Consider the following 19,334-nt stretch of genomic DNA (forward strand, 5'->3'; position numbering starts at 1 on the left):
CGCTGGGCTTTCCTGAGCTCTGGCCCCAGGAAAAGGGTTTGTTTAATCAAGGATGCAGAGCCGCAGGTTGATCTCCGCCACTCGGCGGACGTAAATACCGATAGCGTGCAAACAGCATGGCACACTCTGCACACAGCAAAAAGCTCGAAGAATCCAAGCTCCGCCCCCCCCTCCCCCAATCCTTCTCCCTCCGCCCGCCTGGTACCGCTCAGCAACAATTTGTGGCCTCTGCTCTTACACACGTTGTCCTCCTGACTTCAATAAAACATCTGGCTCAAAACACAGGATTCTGTCGAGAGGGCGGGCGTCGTGTCTTGCTCCGTAGTCACAGCCGAACAAAGCAGCAAATGAAATCTGTTTCTCCATTTCTGACCTGTGGAGCTCGCGCTCCGGAGGCCTCCGTGTCCCTCCTGGAAGCAGGCCAGCAGCTTTCTGACAGCCTTCCAGCGGGTTTGCAGCAGGTTCGCTGGGACGTTTCCTCGTTTGACTCCTCAACCGCTGGAAAAAAAACACTTCCATGTGTGTACGTTGGTCTGTGGAACAACAGCAACAACAACTTAAAAAAAAAAAAAAGCAGAACAGAACAGTCTTGCAGCCACACAAATAGAATTGTGTAACATAATATCAGAACATTGTGAACCATAAGCAACGTGTTATGTGGTTATGATTTTTGCCTCGGTGAGAGCCTTTCCCAGTCTGGCTCATTTTATTCTTTTATGGCCGCCCTCTGTTTCAGTCCTCTCAGACTTTAGATAAATTGCCTCAAACTGGATGTAAGCGTTGCCCTTTGTGTACCATCATAAAAATACCATCGCACTCCTCTCCAAGACAGACCTGTTTGGCAGGATGTGAATGGCTTCAATGGTAAATGTCAACTTCAGTGATTACAGTAGGTGGTTAGATTGGGGGAAAAAAGGAAAAACCCTGGAGCTCAAATGCATATTGAGCATTTGTAGTAAAGCAGAGCTTTTCTAACAAGTCGCTTCATGTCATATTTGAACTGGCGGGTTTAACATAATGTGAAATTGTTCCCACCCCAATTGCACAAGAAAGTCGTTTTATGAAAACATAAAATTCTGCAGATTGAGGAAGTGTCACTGAAAGAAACATGCTTGTTTTTACCACCTAATGAATGGATGCAATTGCATTTTGGACATGTTTCAGCTTTTTAAAGAGAAGTGTCTCACATTTTTTCAAAATGAAGCTATGTTTAACTTCTCAGTGTAACTCAAACCCTTGTCCTTTCTTCCAGGGGACATCATATTCAACGCACGGTATCCAGAATTACCTCCAGATTTTATTTTTGGGGAAGATGCTGAGTTTCTGCCAGAGCCCTCAGAGCTGCCAGTGAGTATTTTGGAAGAATGGAAACCGCTCATTATTTGCATTGAACACTGATTATTGATGGTAATACATGATTATTTCCCCCCACTTTGAGCTGCTGGCAATGCAGTTTGAGGTTGATGTCAAATTATAAAGTCCTTCCACACTTGGAAGGAAATAAGCTTTTTTTTTTCTTTTCCCAGAGACACAATTATCTTGTGTCTCTGGGAAAAGAAAAAAAAGCTCTATAATAGGATCTATAAAAAAAAATAAGATGAATTATGAAACGTCACTTATGGATTATTTACCATCCTTTTAAAATCGTATTTTATTGAGTATGAATTTTGAAAACTGAGTTTGAAAATCCAATCTAACAACGGTTCAGAGTTGGTATGTGGTGTTACCGAGCTGGAGATGTTGCGGCTGTCATTACATGAGCTCACAGCTCTGTTTTGACTTAGAGATTCAATCTGATCATCTCTGCAAAGTGTGACTAACTGGAGACTTAGCTGAAACAAGATGAACGTGCATTCCCTGTTTTGATTTTGGCTTTTGTTTTAATCTGATATTTTGCAAAGAAATAAGTGAATATTGTAGTTTCGTCACAATGGCGTAGTCAGCTGCAGCCATTTGTGGGCTCACTACCATAGGGAGGTCACCGCTGATGAGCCAAACGGCATAAAAATGACAAAAAGGCACCCCGGGTGGGAAACGGAATACTTTGTCACTGACCGATGAGAGCTCTGCTTTTTGTGGGTTAAATACTAAATGACTGAGTGATGCTGGTGGTCACTATTTGGGGGGGGATGAATCAATCCCACATGATGGAATCCTCATTGTCAGGCATGGTGTCATTCAACTGACGGAATCTGAGGATCACACAACTGTCTGTTTCCATGTATACACTGAATACCATGCAAATTACTCACGGCGCGATCACTGGCAGGCCGAATTCCATGTGACTGATGGTTTAAATCGCCACTATTGAGTGGATCTTTATTATCAACCAACATTAACAACATCTTGCTGTAAGATGAACCTCTGACCAACCAGACTCAAACCAGAGGTTTTTTGTTTTTTTTTTTGCACGGTGCTGCAGAATGCTGTGGTTTGCTGTTTTGGTTCAGGACGCCTCTCACTCTGCACAAGCCACAGACAGCTGGATCTAGAAAAACAGCCCCAGCCCATCACACCACCTCCTCCCTGTTTGACGGCTGATGCCACACACCGTGGAAGCATCCTTTCTCCTTACTCCAAAGATTCTGTGTGATGAGCCGGACGTTCTGAAATTTAGATCCGCCAGTCCATAATGCTGAAACTCACCCTGTCAAACCTGCAGCTTCTCTTCACAGCTGAAGCGGCGGGCTTGCTTGCGACGACCGCTTTTCAGCTGCACTTGAAGCTGTTGTCCTGCGAGCCACCCATCACGCAAGCTGTTAACTCTCGAAAACTTGTTTTTTGATTCTGTTGTGGCTTTGGGTTCTGCCAGACCGCTTCCTGCCACAGTTTCAGTTTCTGAAAGCGTTCTGATGGTGAAGGAAACTGTTTTCACTCACACCTTGACTTTCTTTGCAATTTCTATGTAGGAAAGACCTGCATTTTTAAGTATTGACGATGGTCTCTCCCTCGTCCATTTTTAAATACCATTTTTCTCACCAGCTTTATAGCAACACACTGCTTTCTGCAGTCCAGTGCTGTTCAGCTGATGCTCAATCTGGTAACACAGTGTTCCAACACTGCTTGCAGACATGGGAGGTTGATCAACATTCATGCTGCAGAATATGTTTGGGATGTTAACCCATTTCTTATTCCTGAAATGTAACTTATTTTTTCGGTTTTGAGCAATCTTACCTGTTCTAAAACTTATTGCCGTTCTCCACTTTGTCAAAGCTAGGCGTTATCACTCCAGAAAGTGTGAGCGTGTTGTCATGAGAGGGACTCCAGACAAAGTCAGGAACAGACAAGATGTTGACGCTAATGCTAAATTACGCGCACTGGGAGAAACAGAAGCTGCATCGGGTTCTTCAAACGGAGGATTAATTAAACAGCTGCCTAAACAACTGCTAAGATATTTTTAACCGTGATTCATGTAAGACTACGTGAGCTTAGTTCCCAATTATGAAAACATTCCTGAAAATTAGCATAGCAGGTTCCCTTTAACAAACCATTGACCTAAGAAAATAATATCTATCGGTTATCACTGAGTCACGACTGTGTTGGGTCATTAGGCCTAAGTAGAAATTTGCACCCTGCTGGCTCCTCTGGAGCTGCAGCTATTTAGCTGCTACCATGTAGTTATCCACGGCTATTTTTGACCCAGCCTAGCACCGAGAAGCTAAATTCCCCTGCTTGTGTCAGAGTCTGGGAGGAGAGAGGGGAGTATTGCTCACCGTCTCATAAATCCAGCTGTGCACATAGGGGAAGTACCTCTGCTGAGCCAGTGCTTGGCAGCCCATCTCTTGTTTATTTTCTCACTTGTGCTCTCGCTGTGCTTTTGCAGTTCGTGCTTTTATAATCCTCCTTCGTCTGTCTCTCAGACCGAGATCCACTTCTCCCACCCCCTCCTCTTTTCCTGTACACTTGCAGTAAGTACTTCCCCCTCTTAAAACAAAACAAAACAAAACGGTGGAAAAAAAACAAAAAAAAAAAAGAAAAGCCACGGACCCTAAGAAAATTCCTTTAAAATTTCCACAATTACTCCAGGGAAGTTTTTTGAACTGAATTTTCAGGAACTTGTATTTATTTTAATAAAATACAGACATTCAGTCGCTGACCGTCAGTGATGGTTAATCTGTGAGAAGTAGAACTCACAAGCAGTATGTTTCTGGCCTTTGTTACCCAGCGGGGGTAAACATTAGGCTAATTTTAGGTCCTCTGTCAGTGGCTGGTTTAATTCTTGATGTCTCAGCAACACATTGCTCTTGTTTACCGCCAGCCAAGGGTATCATTAGCCTCTCTGTTTAGGCTTGTGTTTTTCCCTGCTGTCACCAGGCCTCCGAGTAGGTTTGTTATCTGCTGCTTCTGTTTAGACATTGAGATGCATTGTTGCCGCACGGGTAAAACATGACGCTTACGACACATGGCGGACGGTCAGCATGGCGCGGCTGCTCCGGAATGAGCATCAGAATGAATTCATTTGTCAGGTCCGTGATGCAGCCCGGTGTCCCCGGTCGTAGATTTTAAGTCTTCGCACAAGTCTGGGGGCTATTTTTAAAAAGACACAATTCGGAGAAGTCGTCAAAGTCAGTGCAAATGAGAACAACAACGACAAAAATCAATAAGAAAGCCGGTAAGCTGAGTCTCGCTTCACTCACTGCAAGCTAAAACTTTCAGAGTAATGAGTTATTTCGCAGTCGCTTTCTGCATAGTGTCAAAAAGACGGATAATACGGCCGGGCGCCGAGGACCAGCAGTACCTTCTAAATCCAGCAGTGACAAACCGGTATCCTCTCCAGGCCTTTCTCCACCCGGTTCGTTTCATCCTGTAGGATCGGGCTCAGAGCACGCCGTTGAATCCCTCATCCGTCTTCACTCCTGGATGCAGCTGAAATTCATGTTCCTGCGACTGACCAGCTCAGTTTATTCACTATGTCACCCAGCAACAGAGTCTTATGTGGTGTGAAATGTAGCTTCTCCACACAGAAATGTTTGTTTGCAGGTTGTGCAAACTAAGGGTGGTCCAGCAGATCAAGCAAATCACTCTGTGTTTTCTTAATCAACTTAGTTCCACAGTTTCAATTTATTCAATAGTAAATATTTAGTGTGAGATCCACACATTTCAGAATTCTACCATGTTATGTTGCAGCTTAATGAATGAATGCTATTCGCACCTAGTTTAGTCTGAATACATTTTTAATAAGCTTTTCAAATGTAACAAATTGCCTTGACATGTATTTTTCAGTTCATTCAATCAACTCATATGATCAGTCTGTAATGGTATTCATTAGATTGTGAATATTTCATTCAGCTGCATTTTATTAAATTATCATTGTAAATAAAATCTGCCTGTATGGTCTGTTTTACATGAGCTGTTCGTGTTTTGCTTGAGAAGCACACACATTCACATATCTATTACTCTTTTTTTTTTGTCCCGTCCCAATATTCAGGATTCAGGTACATATAGTTATATTACACCATTTTTTTTCTTTTTAGTTGTCATGTCCTGCTTGTCTTCCAGAGTGGACAGACTCCATAGACCGTAGTAATGCCTGATGCCTGCACTTTTTCATAATTGCTAAAGATGAAACAGTGGCGCAATTATTTCTAAATTTAGAGCCAAATTGAAATCTAATAATTAAAATAATGAAGAAGTAATTACAGGTATGTCAGTAATGGAATTATTATCAGTAAATGTCAACAGTTTTCGGATTAGTATTCATTGTCTTCCAGGGGAAGCCTGCCCTTCGTCTTCTTGTCTCTATTTGAAGGTGTAGTAACTCACGCATGAACTACCTCGGCAGCAGCGGCTACAACAGAATCCTCCGCCCTCCGTGATTATTAAGAAAAGCCCTTTCAACATTTAAACCACAATGGACGGGGGATGAAAGCGACTTAAACGCTCCAGCTGGATGATGAGAGGCCGCATGTCCCACAAATAAACCTTTTACGGCAGAACGTTTCCATGAGCCACGGAATACGAAGCGCCGCTCTGCCGAGGATTTACTGAGGCTGACTGGAAAGTGTAAATGTAGCCTAAATGGTAACCAGACCAGCGTTAATTAGCCGCCGGCGCAGCTCCCCACCTCTCCTCATGAAAGGTGGAGCGTAAGGTCTGCTCATAAACGGTCACTCCCGTTAGCCCTCGCACCAGCTTAATGATTCTGATTATGTTGCGGTCGTGGGTAGTCACTTTCCGATTTAATTAATTCAGTTTATTCTGAGCAACACGCGAGCCTTTGTTCCTCTTCGAAGGTGGAGAGAAACCCTGATTAAAGCAGCGATTGGCCCCCGTAACTGTATCCCGCACTTAACCACTCCGAGACTCGCTGACTCACCTTAAGAGTTAATTGATACCGCTCAGGAGTGGAAAGGCAACTTATCAGAGATTGATTAAATTGCGGTGAGCATGCCGAGATCGTAATTGAAGCTGTAAATAGTACACAACATGCTGTGTCGAGTTTACCATGCGAACTGAGAATGAATGCCAACCTGTGGCAGCGACTCGCTTGGCTGGCCTGCTCTCTTCTGTGTGTGTCTTTACTGCTTGTGAGTGTTCTTTTTTTTTTTTTTAACTCTGTTCCCAGTTAATTTGTTGCATTAAGTTGAAAAGCAATGGAGTCCAACAAAACAGACCTTCCATGCAGGCTGTTGCAGTAGCTCGCATGAGGTGTCGTCCAACTTCATCAAAACGATAAAATGTTTATACTTGTCATCACTGGAAGCATTTAAAGCCAATTGCACTAATAGACAATCTGTACCCAAATTTATTTTGCGACACTGTGGTCGTTTTCCTGCCAAAGTTGTTTGTTTGACAAACAAACTCGGTTTATGGGAAGTCGCGTTGGCTGCGCGGCCACAGATCGAAGTCGTCCTCCAAATGAAGCACATCAGTGTCACTTTTAACCAGAAATGAATCAAAATAATGCTCTGAGTGGTCCCTTCAATCGTTGCTTTTTTGTGTTAATAAAAAAAAAAAAGAAAGGATTCTTTCTTTTTGGTTTAAAAGCAGGGCATTTTCTCTGCTTTAAAAGGGATTTTCGGTGCGATCAGTCGTGCATCCAGCAGTGTTGAGCAGCAGGTGTTATGTAGAGGGGGGGGGGGAAAAAAAGCAATGATCATTTTTTTCTTGATATATGAGGAAGGCATTGTGTTTTAGGTTGCTTCCTACGCAAAGATCTTTTCATAATGTTATCAGTAAATAAATTTTTTGGTTTCCACTTTGGAAATTTCATGAAGTACCTGCAGCAGGGCCTGTATTTAAAGTAATAGTTATTAAAGCTTATAGGCAAACATTTCACATCAGAAACATTTTTTTTTTAATCTTTATTACACTATGATAGCACATGAGTTCAGAGAGAGTGTGGCGTGGAAAAGCATGTGCTCTCCAGACTTACTGACAGGAACATCACTGAGCAGGTCGACCTACTATTTACTGGGAAAGAATGAGCAACGAGAAGGAAATGACAAAGACAGAAGCAGGAAGGGAGTCAAGGTGGACGGCAATACTTGTTAAATTCTTTTGCGTAGATGGTCTTGCATCACACGGCTATTTTCTGTTTTTTCTTCCTGGTTTTGGCTTCATTGTCTGTAAGCGCAAAGGCGGAGTAAAGGAAGGGGAAAAAGAGAGAGAGAGAGAGAGAGACGGAGCAAAGCCGCCTTCTGTAATCACGTTCCAGCATGTCTGGTTATGATTGTTATGATGGCGGAGTTTACCTGTTTATGTTTCACGGACGTGTTGTTCTGTAATCTGGAACCCATTCCCTCGCCGTGCGCACCCACAAGAAACCCGGCGAGCTTTAGGTACCGCGACACGTGACGTCCGCAAAGCACATGCAGGTTTCCTGCGGTTCGGCTCGGGTAAATAGAAATCACCAGCGCCTCAGATCTGCCCGATGCTGATTTGTGTAAACGCCACAGAAAAGCCGGCTGGGACAGGACAACCTACTGCGGGACAAGATGTTTTTGGTGCTGTCTGCAAGCGTAGCAACACTGTCGAGATCAAGGCCTTTTTGGCTTTATTGCTGCTGTCTTGATGCAGACTTACATGTCAACAACAAAGAGCACAAAATACACTCTTTATCTTCTTTATCCTCCCGTGACATAAGAGGAAGCACATAAGAGCAGTTACCTCTAATTGCGCTCTTTCCTTACCCTCCTAATACTGCTGTTTGTCTCCCCCCCTGCCCCCCTTTTCTTTGTGCATAATGTATCATTTCTCTGGTCTAGACTTGCCCAGTGATGCGTGTAGGCACTAAAACATTTCAGGAGTTCCCCGGCGTTTTTTGCGTCCTAGACCCCGGGTTAGACTCGGCGGTCCTCTCCACAACATTTCTCTTTCCTACAACATGTTTCCACTTATCCGTGCCGCCTCTCTTTGCTGGAAGGTTCAGTGGCGCCCTTTGTTCGTCACTCTGGGAATCTCAGAAGTTGTGTCTGTTGCAATGTAAGGATTTGTTGTGCGAGAACTTTCTATACTTCGTTTGTGCGAACTGATGATGGAGTCCATAATTCTCTTCCAGTTACATCATTCAGTCAGCTGTGTGTTAAACATTCATCTGTTTGTGTTCGGTGATTCCTCTTTTACCTGTTCTTCTAGGGCCATATAATGTGCCACCACTCACCCACAGTGTCAAAAAATCAAAATGAAATTAATCCAACTTAGTATTTTTAGTTTTTAAAAGGTGCTTGACTTCATTGAAATAACCTGACCTACGTAACCATAATCTGATTGAGGTATTTCATGGCAACCACAGCAAAAGGATTCCGGATAAGTTAACTAGTTGATATTTTTTACTTGCAATTTTCGACCACTTGATGTCATTGTATGGCAGCAGTTTACCACCAAAAAACCTGTATTATTAACATGTTCAACTTAAGGATACCGATAAAGATACCCAAAAGATAACGCCACACAGCAGAAACTACAATAGAATCATTTATGCAGCAGAAAATGAAAGCTAAACCTCTGAAACAGAGTTCGGAGTGTCTGAGAAACTTGTGAAAGCACAAGTTTCGACTGGTGAAAAGCAGAGAAACTGTTAACCGCGATAATGAAAAACAAAGAAGCTAGTCATAGGCTACAGTGACCAGCGCTGGAGGAACAAATTCACACATTGCTTCTTGAACACCTGCTGCTGACTGAGGCTTATCGGCAGATCACTTGACCCTAGACATGTCGACAAAACAACTTATACACCGTTTTCCCTCTCACTAATGTTTTTTGTTGTATTTTCGTAACCAGAGTTGTTGGTGTGTTTTTTTTATTCAGAAGGAAGGTTTAGTGAATTATGGCAAGGTGCATGATTGGGGTATTTCTAAATATTCAGGACACGTGCAAACAGGTCAAATGAAAATCGGCTTATTAAGAATTTAGTTTCCTCTGCGTTTATTTGACACCTGCAACAGGATCTCGAGCTGCTCGAGTGCAGACAGTCTAATTCAGTCAATGACAGGACAACAGAATCCATTGGGATCAAATTGAAGACGATGTTTTGCTATTCACTTTGGATAAACGATCTGTCGACAAATCAGATCATCAGAATGTGGCTGCCTACAGTCATGAGCTTTAGCTGTCACTTTTTCATTCCCAGTGATTAGCCAGTCTTCGCTTTATACCTGCAAAACTCCTTTGATCGACTGAAAGATTCAGTGTAAGTAGTTTGGTGGGATGTCTTTTATCGTCACATTACTGAGGGCGGATCTCTTTTTTTTAAGGTGACTCCATCAATCAAAATGACGAGAAGAATGCACAAGCACAACTTTCACTACAGCTCCTTCAGCCATGAATTGTATTTTTGCATGCGGATGTTCCAGAGGGGGAAACGTGAGCTCGGGCACACCTGAAATGGACAAACGCCTTGGGCTTTAAACAATTGGGAAACTTTATTTGTATTGTTTATCCGAGAATAACTCCCACAAAGAAAATGAGAGTCTGAAGTCAATCGAGGACAAGGAAACATTTCCGGGTAAATGTTACCTTCTGGTAAAGCTGAATGCCAAGCCTTGGTGAGCACTTCCTATCTGCCGTTCCAGCCCGTCCCCTGTTACTGTTCAAACAAAAGACCTCAGATGGCACGTAAAAGGCGAGATTATGTCAACGTGGGCACAGTGTACCAACTGTTGCTGCTGCTTCCTTCCTGCTTCAGGGAATAATGTGTTCTAGCTTTTATTGGAGTTTATTATTGGCAGCGTTCACTGACAGGTCTGGGAATGCTTTTAGTGGGCAGGGTATTGTTTGCTACGAGAGATTGCTGATACAAAGTTGGGAAGAATAGAGGGGGGGGGTCTTGAAATTTCTTAACACAAAGTTAATGGAGAGGAGAGAGAAAAGAGACACAAGGTGCCCAGACCATGCATCAACTCCGTTTTGGCGGTAGGGTAAAGCCATGTCGAAACCACATCAAAAGTAGTGAGAAAAGTGCTATTTCTGTCAACAAGTTGCACTGTGTTCGACTTGAACTGCACGGATCACGGCAGAGAACAAGAAAAAAATACATTGGGCTGAGAATGCCAAGTGTCTTAAACACATGACAAGAGCAATTTAGCGTGATCTTAGACTTGGCACTCTCCGGGGGCGAAACAGGGTGTGAGCCCACACTTGAATTAGAGACTAACAGAGATTAATTTAATACTTGGGAGTTTTTTAATGCCTCACACTTTCAAGTCTACAGCGATTTATTGGATCAGGTTGCCAGCATCTATAAAAATCACATTTAAGACATAAAAAAACAAATATCTGCTCTTGGCCTATATAATTATCTTGCGTTCTCAGATGCCAGTCCCTCTCTCATTGGCCTAAGATAAATATTGGATCGAAGATGGCACAGACGGATGGCACAGGAAGACATAATTCTGTCAACTTGGGTCTATTCAGTGTGAAGATGCCCAATTTAGGTGTACATTTTGTTCTTAAAGGAAAATACTGTTTTGTTGAGTTCTACCCCGACACATCGACAATACCACCCTCAGTCACTGCCACATGACATAGGTGGCCTTTCTTTTTTTTTTTTTTATGTGATAATGTGTGTGGCCTTGAGTTGAAGAACACTAGTTTTCAGGTTACCGCTTGAATGCAAATCCCTACGATGAAGGCGCACTTCATGCAGACTTAAAAGCTCCGGTGTCCGCCACCTCCGTGGCTTTCTACGCGAGCCTGATATTGACCGTGTTGAAAGTGGAGCTTCGAAACAGCTGTGAGGTTTTCCTTTTGCAGCGGCCGCGTTCAGACTTCATGGCGGTTCAGCTGCTTCACCTTACGCTGTGTAACCATGGCAACCACCGCAACTACAGTGACAGGAAACGGTAGAGGAGCTGATGTCTCCTAATGATATACCTGCAGACAACACAGATGAGTGAAACGAGACGATCGTGGCATGAAGACTTCAGCTCGGAACAGTTTCGATTCACCTTCAATATGTTTTTATGCTAATTTGCAACAGGTTTGCTTCCCTGTGTTTGAATGGACTGCCTCACATTCTGAATGAACTGATCAGCTCTTAGATTTTCTTATAGAGACCACCCAGCATGTATGGATGAAGGGACATATATCCAACAGACGACTTTCAAGCACAGACTCGCCTCAGCCTACTGTCGTATTAGATTAGTCAGATCATAACAGGGTTTTAAATGTTTGTGAAATGCTGAAATTGATAACTTTCTTGATCTCAGTATTTCAAAAGCAAGAGTGGATCGCCATACAACTGATGCGATTACTGAGTGTTATCCATGATGAAACCATAGAGCCTTGTAAGTACCCTACACAGATCACGTTAATTCTCTTCCACACTTTAATGTCTTTAACACTTAATTAACAAATCACCATTAAGCTCTAATCTTTAATATTATCTCTTAACTTTTTCTATTACCTGATGAACCGTCTCTGGAATATCAAACCAGCTTCAACAGAGTAGTTGACTTGCTCTGAGAGAAGAATTTACCCTCTCTTTCGGCAAAACTGTGAAATGAAATAAATTGTTTTAGTGAACCAGATCATGTTTTATCTGCTGATGTCTCTTTGATGCTCTCAGGCAGAAGTTCTAATCTGCGTCTCATGAGAACAAGTCCTTTCTCGTTGTCCTCCATTCCCCCTGCCGTCTTTTTTTTTTTTTTTTTTTTTTTTTTAATCAGTCGCTGGCTTGTTTTCTTTATCAATGCCTTTTATTGTTCTCTTTTGATACTTTTATTTCTTGTCTTATTATATTTCTTCGTGCTTTTCTACTGTTTGTGGATAAGTTCACAGAGTGATTGGTGGCTGTTCGTGCAGATTATATATAAACACAACAATGGTCTAATAAATTGGTTGGAGTCTATTTCTGATAAGGACATCTTGCGTTCAATACCGAAAGTGTAGCTTTTCAGGTCAGGCACATGTGGATGGCAGCAGCCTGTGGTGTTCAGGCTCAGATGATCCGGATAAACTTTACTGGCGCTCATAATTCAAACTACAGAGCGCCGGTGTTGCCAAGTAGCAACAGAAGCAGTATTCACGTGGCGTGCAAAGCGCATATTTGCTTGCGTCGCTTGGATTAAAGTATGTCTCCAAGCAAATATTTCAAAAACTCAGAAGCTTAGCAAAAATAAAAAAAAAGTACATATATTGAAAATATACTATGTGTTATGGACATTTCTTTATTGTGTGTATTGTAGTTTTCAACTCGCCAGTCTGTTCGACTCAGAATGTCACGTTTCCTCAGTTTACTTTCAAGGACGAACTGTCAACGCTAAATATCACGCACTGCCAGTCGATCCTATTAGAAAAGGTGTAATTTAAGTAAATTAATCAATAGGCAGGGAGAAGTAGCATTTTCTTTTAAAAGGCGTAGAGTTTGGTAATTTTTGTCTCTACCAACGCTGCTATTTTGACTCTGTTGTCAGTCTTGGCATGGACACACCTCTGCATGAATACCCAAAATGTTAAATCCTAATGCTAATCCAATATATTTTTAATATGCAGTTTTTAACATTGATATTGAATCAAATCCTAATATCTTAAGTTAATACGATTATGAATTGCTTCTCGTACAGATAGGAGGCTCTTGTCAAAAAAAGGAAGGTATCAGTGGTTTATTTATTAGAGGCAGGTTTTATCATCAGCCAAGGTTTGGCTTATTCATTTGACACAGGTTTAGCCAGTGTGTTGTGACAAAGTAATTGGATTATAAGGTCCAGGTCGAACATGGGAGCATTGTTGAGGACTACGATATCAACCCCCTGTGGATAAAGCCCTCAGAAAGACGTTCCTTCCATGCGCACTGATCTAGAGGACACATTGATAGATTTTTATGTTCCTCCTCATTTCATCAAATGTTAAATCTCCGCTTTTAAAAAGCTTGGATTGTGACTGTTGCTTCTTTTGTGGGTTTTTTTTCAAGTATCAAATCTGTACATTTTCCGCAGGGCTTATCCTATTCATGAAAAAAAAAAAAAAAAAAACCCGGCAAAAAGCACATAGATTTGTTTTGGCACACACAGCCTTCAGCAGAGCGTGCAAAATCAATTCAGTGAAGAAGTCTGTACAGACTCCACATGTTTGCACACAGCCACACACTCAGTGCAACACATGAACATTGCTTTTTGGCTCAGTGCTTTTCATTCTCTCTGCCTCCGTGTTCGACCGATGCTTCGCCGCCGCATCGGAGCGCTACCTCGTTCACTTAAAGTCAGAACACTCAGTACAATACACGGAGACTGGGGCACAGGCCCGTTCGCTGGTCGGAGCTGTGAATTCACAGCCATCCTCGCAGCTCAGCTCTTGGAGGGTGGACACTGAATCTGTGCAGAATGAAATTTTTCAACAGCGACTGGATGCTATGAATTATTTTATTTTGTGGCCCATAGATGCTATATCCTGCAGGTATTGGTGATTATCGGTCTAATGCTATGACACAGTGATGACTTTTCTAGAAAAGTGTTTCATAAATGGGTGTACTGATAATCAGAGTATAAATCCTAGACATTTTGGTGACGTTCTGTGTGCAGATCATGACTTGAATGACTTTTGCTGAAATTGTAATTCATATGTATCACACACGCTGAGTGATTTGTAAGGCTGGTGACCTCTCCAGGGTCACCTTTCCTTCCGCCCTATATTAGATGTAATATGCTGCAGGAATTATAACCATACCCTGGAAAAAGAAGCTGTAAAGTGTAGGTGGATCAATGGATGGGTCGTGCACAGTTTTCAGCCTATGACACACTCGTAACCTGTCCAAGATGCACCCTGCCTTTTACCAGTATTAGCTTGAATAGGCTCCAGACTCCATTAAGCAGGTGTGGATGGAGAGAAGGACGAGGCAAAATGAATGACACCACATGTGCAAGTCTCTGTTTGATCTGGTTACAAGCATCCTCGCCCTTCAGCAATAATCTGCTCCACCCAAGAACCGCCCAGTCCACACTCAACCCTCCTGTCATTGGCCAATAAATAGCTGCGCCAGGGCAGTTGAGGTTAAGAGCGAAGCTTGAGGACATGTTGCTGTAATTACTTAGGGTGTGCTTCCTGCGCAGTACTGTCCTAACACATGTGTCTTTCGAGTCGCTTTTTCGAAAGGGTTGTTATTCCAGAGAAAACATACTTTATTCACACCTCAGTCACTTCTGTGCATCACAAATATAAAAAAGTTGTACCACATCTGGCCACACATCATTTGTTTTTAATGTGTGAAGTTCAGTTTCTCTTTATTACAGCTGCAGTGCAAACAAAGCTACAGTCTCAGTCCGGTTTGCATTGGCCTTGGCCTACTTGAGTGAGCTGTGCAGCTTTTTTTTTTTTTTCTTTTTTTCTTTCCCCACTGCTCATACTCCCACCTCTGATCCTTCCTCTCCGCCTCTCGTCCTCCTCACTGGAGTTTCACTGATATTTTGTGTCACACTCCTGACACAGCACTTCCGCAGTCTCTCCTCGGTTTCAGCCCGCTCCTGCCCCGGAGCACCGGCTGCTGCCACTTTTGGACAATGCCCATCCTTGTTTGCGTCGCCCCCTCATTTCGGGAATCCCGGCGTTGCTGGTAACTACTGGTGGATCGGCATGATGAGGTCACTGTCTCTTTTTAGTCTGCTGTTACCATTGCACACCCCCACTCCTTCCACTGGCATGCTGAGGGTGGGGGGGGGGGGGGGGGGGGGGGGGGGGGGGGGGGTGCTGCAGTCTGGTCTAAAACAATAGGAGCTTTCTCCATTGGCCTGATATGGTCTGCTGGAGAGACGGATGAACTGGCGGTTAAGGGAAGCAAGCGAATGGAAGCCAAAGACGCCCTGCTTCTGACACCTTAATGTAATGGCTATTAATGGTAACACCACTTGCAGCACCTATTAATTCCAACACCCACTCAGCGCACACTGAAATGACTCTCCATTGTGGCTCACTCATCATTTCGGTTGACCCGTGTTTAATTGGCCTGGAGAGCTGTAGCCAGACGGGAAGTTTACATATTCACTTTAAATCTGCAGTTATGTCATCAAGATGTTGTTTGTCTGGTATTTGTATTTCACTTTCAGAATGAGTTGAGAAAAAGAATCACTTTCACTTTTCAAAGAGTGGAATCTTGAGGCACTTATGGTTGACCATAGTTGATTCTGTGGTTCAGATTATGACCCTAGAAAGTAATTTTGAGGAAAGTCACTATCACTTTAAATCTTAAAGTTTCTTTAAAACTACACTTTTAACTGTAAGCTATAAGCAAATGTTTAAATGAATTTATTATTTTGCTGTATTTTTTGTGTGTCTTTGATCTTGATTTGCATGCTCCGTCATGAAGCTCTAAAGGCATCAACTCTCCAGAGCTCAGCCATCCATTCATCCTGATTAGACCTGGCATGTTCTCTGCTATTTATTTTTGCCCAGTGCCATTCTCATTAATTACAAGCAGTTCAACCTGTGCACATGAATAGACAGACGTCTTCTTTCCAGCTGAGCAGAATCTGGGTTTGGTAGATTAAAACCAATTAGGTGTGTTTGGTCGCTTCTGTTCACTCATATTTGACACATGGTTGAATTTGTGTGAATTTGATTGACTTCACAGGGTCAAGATATTTAATATAGTTCAGTTTATTAATGAATTAAAGCAGAGATAGTATGCAGTCTATACTCATTAAATACTTTTTGTCAAGATATAGGCACAGCTCAACACTTTCCAAGAAGATTTCAGGTTTAAAAACATGTGAAGTATTTAAGATGCAGAATAATCTGCTGAAGCGTCCAGCCCACTCAGCAGTGACCGTCATCCCGGCAGTGGTCGGGACTATTGCAGGATATTGTCTGAGTTTTAAACTCAAGGAGTCCAGAAACACATTGCCTAAGAGCACACAGGGCCGCCCTTCTTATTGGAAATGCTCCGTTTGCCGGTAGCTATGAAGCAATGACTGCAGGTTCTCAGAGAAAGTGGAGTAACGTCAGAATAACAACATTTCCACGACAATCTCCCACATTTGCTGTGACAACGCAACTCTTTGAAATAATTTAATTATTCTTAAAGTATCTGTCTGGAGTAAAGGCCGATTCTTTTGTCTGTCTCTATGTTACAGATAACTGCAGTTGGACAAAACTGTTAATTTTGTGTCAGGAGAAATTTTTGAACGCCAACCATGGCGTAGGAAGTGGCGTACGTCACTTTCAGGGCCCGTTTTTAACGTAAGCAACGTATATAAATGAGGTCCCAGCTCTTTGAAATCTCCACGGCCTTATTCGTATTTAAGAAGAAATGTTTTTAAATCAGTTGTCGTCCTTATTATTAGCTGTACACTAAAGGCTTTATGCTCTTCAGAGGTGAAGAATTGAATCGATCATTTTCATTTTTAAAATACAAATTTTTACAAAATTTCAACCCGGTGGCCTTTTCAATTAAAATAACTTTTCTTCTCCTGGTAATTTACAGATTTCACACTGCTGTAGGTAGGAGAGGCTCCACTCAGTACTTTTCCATCCAGGTTTTTCATCCCTCTTTTGGCTACAGGACATCCTTTAGCTCAACCCTTTCCTTCGGGTCTTGTAATGGGAAGCGAGATTTGTTCGGAATCGGCTATTAACAGACATTCCTGTAATTCCTAGGAAGAGAGTATTTTTCCATGATCCAGCTGTTCCCAGCTACGAGTCTAACTTCCCTTCTAATGAAATCTGTTCATGTAGCTTCTGTAAATGGTCAGAAAGCTGGTATTCATCCCTATGTGTCATCAGTGGATCTTTTCAGGATCTAATCACTGAGAGGCATTTAAACCTTTTATCTGTGCAGGAACACAGATGTATTTGCGATGAACTGCTAATCCTCTCAGTTCTACCGACCCCCCGATTTTTGCATGTGAACTCATCGAACCCTTAAATGTAGAGGAGTGGTGTGTTTTCAGTTGTTCTTACACTTCCTCTGTGATCTCTTCTTCAGCACCTTGTCGAGTGGGACGCCGGGAACCCAGAATGTTTGCTCCAGCTGGTGAAGGAGCTGATCCAGCAGTACCATCAGTACCAGTGCCAGCGCCTGCGCGAGAGCTCCCGGCTGCTCTTCGAGTACGACAGTCTGCTCGAAGATCCCAACTACGGACGCAACATGGAGATCTACGCTGGGCGTAAGAACAGCTGGGTAAGGACCCGGCCAGAGACTGTTGAGTTTGTGTGATAATGATTAAAAAATACCTCCCGAGTGCCTTTATTCCTTCAAGGTTATATTTTTTTCTGATTGGCAAGACAGGTAATGATACATGAAGCCATCTATTTGGAGCTCCACCTGATTGAGGCCGTTTTCATGGGAATGCTTCATGCCTTTCTGTGACCATTTAGAAGATTAAAACTTCATTTCTTCAAGGCATTTCTTCACCAATATTGCGTCAAAACTATCTGCTTTCTCATCAAGTTGGCGCTCTAACCTCTCATTCCCCGTCCTTCTTATTCAAGTGTAATATTTCCAAATACTTACCTTATGTGCGTATTTCTTGTTTTTCATATTTTTTTCCCCCCTCTCTCCTTCTGCTCCGGTCTCACCCCAGCCGGTGGAGGCAGATGGCCGCCCACTTTTTGAGTCTGTTTCCATTGGAGGTTTCTCCCTGTTAGAAGGGAATCTTCCCTCCCAGCAGTTGCCGCAATCTCACTCAAAGGGGTCATAGTTGAGCGCCGAATTACCCTGATTGATAAATGCACACTGCCATAAACAGACAGAAATTGTGTGATGGATCAGACCGAAATAATTTATCCCCAAAATTGAACAGGTCGAGACTAGTACTGGTTTCACGGTTACTGCAGTGAGATTCCAGCGTCTGAAATAAAATGACTCGGTTTTTCCGTGAAGGTTTCAGGAAAAAAATGTCGCATCGCATGACTTGGAGAAAACTGTGCCACCTTGTTGGTTTCTTCTGCGTGTGTGCGAGCCCCATGTAAAGACTCATTCTTAACAAAACAATGGCAGTCCCTGGCTAACAATACATGATCCAATTTTCTGCCTCCACCACAGGTTGTGCATTTAGATGCAGTTGTTGGCCAGGGAACGTCACACTGAATACGTTTGTGTCGCGCACACAATGCTTATAAATACACGTCCTGTATAATTCCAAATGAAATGGCTAATGAGCACAATGGGAGAATTAATAAGCCAAACTAATGGCCTGAATCACATGTTACAGTGAAATCTGCTGTTTGAATAAAGCTTTAATGCAACAGGGTGACAGGTTGTCAATGTGGAGGAAAGTCACATATATAGAACAGACTCCTGGTTTGCCAGCATCTTTTTATTTCTTTCTGTCTCGGAATGGCATATTTCTGTGTTTCCACTCTTATTTCTCTTCTCTTTTAGTCAGAAATTCTTACAGCAAATCTAGAACAAATAACGAAAAGTGGTCTTCTTTTTTTGGCCATCTTTGCAAAACTCAGTCGGCATGATCCATTGATCGATTAATTATTTAATCATGTTTTCTGCAGCAAATAAACTTGACCAGCATCTGCAATAAATAGCCATATGATTACATGGATTATTGTATTTTATTTATTTATATGTTTAGTTTTTTTGTTTTACTTTTTTAATAAAATAGCATCAAAATTAGTTTTTAAGTGTTTTCTGTTCTCCGTTTTTCTAAATTACTGATTTTCGTTTATATTTTTAATTTAAAGTAGTTTTGAATCCTTTCTTTTCTTAGTCATTATTTAGTTGTTTTTTTTTTGACATATCACACATTGTCGTTTTAATGCAGGATATGACTTGTGTTTTGTGTTCTGCCTGTGTTCTCAGACTGGAGAGTTTTCTGCCCGTTTCCTCCTCAAACTCCCGGTGGACTTCAGCAACATTCCTGTCTATCTAATGAAGGTCAGTAATCAGCGTTTCAGATCCAGTTCAGTTGTCAGTAACAGTTTGGACATATGACAAATCACCTTGCTGCAGG

General features: G+C 42.4%; 2 protein-coding genes across 4 annotated transcripts in view; one reads left to right on the forward strand and one right to left on the reverse strand.

The window, feature by feature from the left end:
• rbks (ribokinase) overlaps positions 1-3,829 on the reverse strand; it is a 48,882-nt gene extending 45,053 nt beyond the window's left edge. Inside the window, exons 1-2 of the mRNA XM_030116516.1 lie at positions 3,714-3,829; positions 374-533 (exon numbers count right to left, since the gene is read on the reverse strand). Coding sequence (XP_029972376.1) covers positions 374-533; positions 3,714-3,739 — 186 coding nt within the window. The 5' untranslated portion in view covers positions 3,740-3,829. The remainder of the gene's footprint in view (positions 1-373; positions 534-3,713) is intronic.
• Positions 1-19,334, forward strand: part of babam2 (BRISC and BRCA1 A complex member 2) — a 75,073-nt gene that overhangs the window by 8,238 nt on the left and 47,501 nt on the right. For all 3 annotated transcript variants that reach the window (XR_003933533.1, XM_030116515.1, XM_030116513.1), the window contains 3 exons: positions 1,253-1,347; positions 17,354-17,548; positions 19,184-19,258. Coding sequence is in view for 2 of the 3 variants with exons in the window: in XM_030116515.1 (XP_029972375.1) it covers positions 1,253-1,347; positions 17,354-17,548; positions 19,184-19,258 (365 nt within the window). In the remaining variant the exon portion in view is untranslated. The remainder of the gene's footprint in view (positions 1-1,252; positions 1,348-17,353; positions 17,549-19,183; positions 19,259-19,334) is intronic.

Source organism: Salarias fasciatus, chromosome 19, assembly GCF_902148845.1.
Source record: "Salarias fasciatus chromosome 19, fSalaFa1.1, whole genome shotgun sequence".
In the NCBI taxonomy this organism is placed as follows: domain Eukaryota; kingdom Metazoa; phylum Chordata; class Actinopteri; order Blenniiformes; family Blenniidae; genus Salarias; species Salarias fasciatus.